Raw genomic sequence first — 6,820 nt, 5'->3', positions numbered from 1 at the left:
ATCGGAAAGAACGCAGAGAAGATCCTTGAGGATGTTGCTAGGACTCGAGGGCCTGAGCTAAAGGGAGAGGTTGGGCAGGGTAAGACTTTATTCCTTGGGGCGCAGGAGGATGAGGGGCGATGCAATATGACGTCGGGTTATGGTCCCATAAAATACGGTGATTATTTTGCGTGGGAAGAAACTGCTGATGCTGGTTTAAACAGAACGCTGCAGTAACTCAGCGGGACAGGCAGCATCTCTGGAGCAAAGGAATAGGTGACATTGTTTTGTATTATTATATATTATCCCTTTGTTATTCCGTTTGCATGATTTTACGCTGCAGCAAGCACGAATTTCAGGGTTCCGTTGTGGTTACAAATGACAATTAAACACTTGACTCGTGATTCGAATTTATTGAACTGATTACCGTGTACATCGTATATATTTTCATAGAACCGATTAATCACTTTAAGCACAGCCAAGCAATAACAACGATTTATCTACAAGGATAAAGGGCATCAGAAGACCCCGCTGCCGATGGCCATTGTGTTGTTTGCCGGGCAGCGGCGGCTGAGTGCAGGAGGTAACCAGACAGGGTCGTGTCTGCAGCGCTTGGTGTTCAGCGGACGGTCAGTAAACTGGGGAAGCGGCTGCTCACCGGTTGCACACCGACGGTGTTACAATCCGACGGTGACCTTTGATTGGACTCTAAGCGCCGAATTGTAGCGCTGATAAATCTAGGACGCGGACACTGAACTGATTGGGTCCGGATTCATTTTAATCACATATTTGATCAATTTAATTTCTAACATAACCCGCCATGACGGGACCGGCTCGCCCCTGGGGCCATCATGTGGAGTGGACACAGAGGGTGACCCCACTGTAGTTCTCCCAGAAGTGGCAGTCGCCGGGGAAGTCATTGTTCATCCACAGGCCTTTTAAACGCCTGACCGCGTGGACCATGTAGTTGGACGGGACGTTGGTGTAGATGAAGTCGACAACTTCTCTGGCGTCACTCCAGTCGTCCTTGCCCTGCATCAACTGGCGGATGTGCGCCTCGTTTATGGGCTTTGGGTCGATGGCGTAGGACACAACCACGTTGACGTCATTGTGCCGGAAAAATGAAAACGGTTTGGGCCACCAACACAGTGATTGTCAAAGCCCCCGATTGGATCACAGACGCGCACTGACCAGCGGACCCAGTCGTATTTCTTCACCAGTCCCTCCAGGATAAAGGTGACGCACCCCTTGTTATCTCTCTCCCCCTTGTCCTTCGCCATCCTCTCGACATCTATCTCTGCCTGCTGCGCAAACTCGCTAACGCACCGATCTACCATGGATATCATTTTGGCTTCTACTTGCGCCAGTTTCTGGTTCCACTCTTTCTTCAACGCCTCCACATCGTTGCCGGTGACGGCGGCGTGGCCCAGGACAGCGATCAGACCAATGCAGAAGAGCTCCTTCAGCCGGCAACACATGACTTCCATCAGGCGCCGGTTCCTTTGGTCGTAGCTCATGGCCGTAGCACACGTCGAAGAGCGTGTGGACGTTCTGGTCGCCCTTGGTCGCGTCGAAGTGGGCGAGGAACTCGTCTCGATCCTTGTCGCGGAACTCGGGCGCTGATCTCAGGATGTCCATGTATTTGCGGAACTGGTTCTTGAGGTTCTCCTCGATGGGGAAGTACTGGTTATCGATCGTGCTCCTCTGGATCTCCCACAGCACCTGCCCGATCTGATCAGAAATCACATCCAGTTTGTTCCTGACGATCTGGAACTGCTCCTTCATATATTTCAGCTCCTCGCTGTCCTGCTTTCCCAGCACCAGCTTCAGAATGGCGCCGCCCACCTGGAAGATTCCAGACAACACACCGGCCATGGAGGCGAACTTGGCTACATCCTGCAACAGCCCCATCGCTACACTTGCATTCAACATGTTCTCCGTTAGCTGCGCCGAAGCGCTAAGCAGTTTCGCGCTGTCCGCCATGACTGGGCCTGGATCGTGGGACTCCGGGTGTGGTCTGCGCCTCGCCGCTGCTGGAAAGAAACAGTTCAAACAGATCCAGATTAACGGAGACACGAAGAAATGAAGATGCTGGAATATCAAACAAAAACAACAGCGTTGGAACAACTCGGCGGCTCAGGCAGCATCTGTGGAGGTAATGGACAGACAAAGATTCGGGTCGCGACCCTTCTTCAGTCTGACCGGGTGCGGGGAAGGGGGGGGGGCGGGGGGGACAGGACAAAGCCTGGCAAGTTATAGGTGGATACAGGCGAGAGGGTCATTGGCAGATGGGCTGAGTAAGTGCCAAACGCTGGAGGTGAAAGGGAGGTAAAGGGATGTCAGATAACGGGAGAAGGTGCGTGAATTGTAAAGGCGGAGGGAGGGATGTGGGTGAAAGGGAACTTGGGTGGCGTTAATAGAGAACAAGATTAATTTTTGAACGAAATCCTGCGCCATGTCGCGGCAACGGAGGTCAAACGGGAAGCAGACGGTCACGCAGCCAGTTGACGAGTCACAGATAGATACAGCACGGCAACAGGCCCTTCGGCCCACTGAGTCCGCGCCCTGTTCATTAAAAACCCAATGCCGAAAATACCTAAAGAATAGACTGCAGATGCTGGAATCTTGAGTAAAAAACATACTTCTATAACATCCCTGCCCGAACCCATGTTAGGACGGCGAACAGAGCATAGAGCCGTTGCCTTGGAGTTACGCATCGTAGGTTCAATCCTAACGTTAGGTGTTCAATGCCGTGGGATCCCCCCGCGTGTTTACACAAACGTCCGCGTCGGCAGGCCAATTGGCCGCGGTAACCCCCCACCCCCCACCCCCCACCCCGTGCAGGTTAGTGGTGGAATCTAGATAATTCCTGTGAATTTAGGGAGAAAAAAAATCACAATCACGGGCGGAAATCTCCCATGTTTTGGGAGGTGAGCGATAATTCCCCCCATGTTTTGTAACCCGGATTTTAAAATTGGGTGAAAAACATTTGAATTAAAAATTTCCGCTTTCCGCGAGACGGGGTGGGGTGGGGGACTGATGATCGAGGGCACCGATTGGACGAGAGAGACGTCGGTCAGCAAGCAGTGGGGGTAGGACATGATGATTCAGCGCGATGATTGGAGTAGGGAGGTGTCGGTCAGAGGCGAAGTAGGAGGGGGGGGACTGAGGGAGACGTCCTTGTGGTGCAAATATCATAGTGCGGAGTTTGATCCGGCACTTTCGCGGGGCCTTTCATCGCCAGGCGCGGCTTAAAATCGGCCGCGGGAACTTCCATCGCCGCACCGGGCGATGAAAGGCCCCGCCAACGAGCCGAGTGAAGCCCACGATTCGGGGCGGACGAAGCTACTGTTGCTGGAGGTCACCAACCAGGTCAGCTCTCGATGTTACCGTCCACAGGGGCCACGGGCGAAACCTCGTGTGTGTGAGTGTGTGTGTGTGCGCGTGCGCCCACCAATAAATGGTGTCTCCCCCATGTTGTGATAGCGATTACCTCACTTGAACCACAGATGCTGGAATCCTGAGCAAAACACAAAGTGCCGGAAGAACTCAGCGGGCAAGGCAGCGTCTGTGTAGGGAATGGACGGTATAAATGAGTAGAGGAGGCTGCGCCAGGAGCCGGCTCCCGCTCCCCCCTCGGCAAAAGCTGCTCATCCTGTTCCGGCGCTGTAATTTCTCCTCCCGTGACCGGCCGCGATTTCGTCCCTGGCTCCGGCCTCAGGTCGCTTTCCTCTAAGTCCCGCTAACTTACTCCCCTGCAATGGGTAACACACACACACACACACACGGGGGGGGGGGGGGGGGAGTTACGCTGACGGAGAAGGCTGTTGGTCGCTCTTCTCCATCCCTTCATCCCTCGGCCACTCCCCCCCACCACATTTCCAGCGGGCAGGGTACGAGCGGAGCAGTCGCGGGGCGAGCAGTAAGAATGATGACGGCACAGCGAGAGACTGTTCAGCCCATCTAACCTGTTCGAGTGCCAGTGGACCAGTCTCCCCAGTCCCACACCCGCCTATCCTGTGTATGATTCTCTTTCCGTTGCCTGCTCATCTGAGACCCTGTGGGTGAGACACTCCGTTTCCAGGTTTCCTCCAAACCATCGCAGCTTTTCATAGTCACCTTTCCCTCGTACTCACCCATGCCCGCCATCATTTCAGCTAGACCCTTACCCTGTGTCGTACACACTTTGTGTCGCCTCCTTCCTGCTGTTTTCCGCGAACTCAGAACTCTCCCTACTGCCTCCCTTCAACAGCTCTGCTCCTCTCAATGTCTTTCCCCGCCTTAAGTAGCAGCGCTCGCCCTGTTGTTGTGGGGCAGCTGAGGCCTGGAGCCCCTCCACCTGGAGCTTCCCTCTTCGACCACGTCTTGGAGCCTCCACCCCCGACCGCATCCTGTCCAAAGGGGCGTTTGTTAGGAGTCCAGCAAAACTGGGCGGGGGATTTATGGCAGCGCTGGAGATATCAGCAATAAAATGAACTCTCGGTTGATTAGTATCGATTTATTATTGTCACGGGAATGGAGAAACTGTGAAACACGTTGTTTTGCGTGCTGGTCAAGGAAATCACAACACATACCCTGGTGTGTAGGATAGTGTTAGAATGCGGAGATCGCTGGTCGGTGTGGATTCGGTGGGCCGAAGGGCCTGTTTCCGCACTCTATTTCTAAACTAAACTAAAATACTATATATATAAGGGGAGATTATGTGTTCGGCACGGACTAGAGGGGTCGAGATGGCCTGTTTCCGTGCTGTAATTGTTATATGGTTATATGGTTATTATATGGTTATATGAGTACAACAGGTCATTTTTCGACTCTCTTGATGGAATCATTCAGCAGGTCAGGCAGCATCGCTGGAGAACATTGATAGGTGATGTTTGGGGTCGGACCCTCGGGTAGCGCTGACCCAAGAAATGTGTCAGCCTCGATAACAATCAGCACGGGAGCACCTCCAGGCTGCGTGCTCAGCCCCCTGCTGTACTCACTCTATACCCATGACTGCGTAGCGAACCACAGTGCGAACTCCATCATCAAGTTCGCTGACGACACCACTATTGTGGGGCGTATCACTGATGGGGATGAGTCAGAATATAGAAGAGAGATCGAGCAACTGTCCATATGGTGCCAGCGCAATAACCTGGCCCTCAACACCAGCAAAACCAAGGAACTGATTGTGGACTTTGGAAGGAGTAGGAGGGGGACCCACAGCCCCATTTATAACAACGGGTCGATGGTTGAAAGGGTCAAGAACTTCAAATTCCTGGGCGTGCACATCTCTGAAGATCTTTCCTGGTCCGAGAACACTAACGCAATTATCAAAAAAGCTCATCAGTGCCTCTACTTCCTGAGAAGATTACGGAGAGTCGGATTGTCAAGGAAGATTCTCTCTCTAACTTCTACAGCTGCACAGTCGAGAGCATACTGACCAGTTGCATCGTGGCTTGGTTCGGCAATTTGAGCGCCCTGGAGAGGAAACGACAACAAAAAGTAGTAAACACTGCCCAGTCCATCATCGGCTCTGACCTTCCATCCATCGAGAGGATTTATCGCAGCCGCTGCCTCAAAAAGGCTGGCAGTATCATCAAAGACCCACACCATCCTGGCCACACACTCATCTCCCTGCTACCTTTAGGTAGAAGGTACAGGAGACTGAAGGCTGCAACAACCAGGTTCAGGAATAGCTACTTCCTCACAGCCATCAGGCTAGGCTATTAAACCTGGCTCGGCCAAAACTCTGATTATTAATAACCATTTTCTGTTATTTGCACTTTACCAGTTTATTTATTCGTGTGTGTACATATTTATATCATGGTATATGGACACATTTATATGTTTTGTTGAAAATGCCTACTATTTTCTGTGTGCTTAAGCAAAGCAAGAATTTCATTGTCCTATACAGGGACACATGACAATAAACTCACTTGAACTTGAACTTGAGTTATAGTGCCATTAACTGCGCCAGGAGTGCCCTTTCAGCATATTTGTGGGAAGGATCAGAGCGTCACTCTGATGGGTCTCACCCCCTGGTAACCAAAATAATGAGGGGAATATTTAATACCAATCCCCCTAGGACCAGGTATTCCCATATCTGGGATGTGAGTGTAGTCCTTACGCTGCTGATGAGTTGATCACCAGCAACAGCCCTGTCCTTGCAAAGACTAACTAAAAAAATAGTCTTGCCAATGGCTTTGGTTTCGGCACAACGAGTCCAGTCATTACATAAATTAAGGCTGGGCACGATGGCCATTTCAACTAGCAAAATAAACTTTTTCATCTACGAATTGGTAAAACAGAACAGACCGGGATCATCAGGCCTCAAATTGGAATTCAGTGCATACCCGATAGATGATGCGTTATGCGTTATGATACATTTATTACAATACATGAAGGGCACTAAACAGCTCAGAGGCAAGGAGATGGCATTACTGCTCAGACATAAAAAGCCCCATAAAAGGGTATATGTACAAACTATTTCTAGATGGCTTAGACAGGTTTTGGCGGCGGCCGGGGTGGATACTAACATATTTAAATCTCATTCCACCAGGGCTGCAGTTACATCAGCAGCTAGGGGATTGGAGTTACACATGGACCACATCATGGGGACAGCAGGATGGTCCAAAGAAAAAACCTTTCAACAATATTATAACAAACCGGTGGTCAAACCTGCGACATTTGCAGAATCTATTTTAAGTCCTGTACTATGATTTACCCCATATAAAAGTGGATATAATTTTGTTTGTTAATAAATTCATCATGATTTTTCAATGTCTGATTGATGTTTGAATATGTTAACATAATTCCTCCCTTAGTCCATTATGGCAGTCTGTGCGGCATGGACTCGTTC

At 50.9% G+C, this 6,820-nt stretch overlaps 1 protein-coding gene across 1 annotated transcript; it reads right to left on the bottom strand.

Annotated features, from left to right (window-relative positions):
- Positions 1-1,040: 1,040 nt before the first annotated feature.
- On the bottom strand, positions 1,041-4,128 carry LOC116984311 (protein rapunzel-like). The gene is made up of 3 exons (XM_033038431.1): positions 4,116-4,128; positions 1,528-2,012; positions 1,041-1,496 (listed from the first exon to the last, which is right to left on the bottom strand). The coding sequence occupies exons 1-3, from the start codon at positions 4,126-4,128 to the stop codon at positions 1,041-1,043; spliced, it is 954 nt and encodes a 317-aa protein (XP_032894322.1).
- Between the last annotated feature and the right edge of the window lie 2,692 nt (positions 4,129-6,820).

The sequence above is a fragment of the Amblyraja radiata genome, chromosome 2 (assembly GCF_010909765.2).
Source record: "Amblyraja radiata isolate CabotCenter1 chromosome 2, sAmbRad1.1.pri, whole genome shotgun sequence".
Classification (NCBI taxonomy): domain Eukaryota; kingdom Metazoa; phylum Chordata; class Chondrichthyes; order Rajiformes; family Rajidae; genus Amblyraja; species Amblyraja radiata.
The sequence above is the reverse complement of the archived record's forward strand: the minus strand, read 5'-3'. Positions and strand labels throughout refer to the sequence as shown.

What these genes read in the sequence shown, in the direction of transcription:
- LOC116984311 (XM_033038431.1), bottom strand. An exon ending in CGACCAAGGGCGACCAGAAC is followed by an intron (nt 1,497 to 1,527) that starts GTCCACACGCTC and finishes TGTGCTACGGCC; the next exon opens with ATGAGCTACGACCAAAGGAA.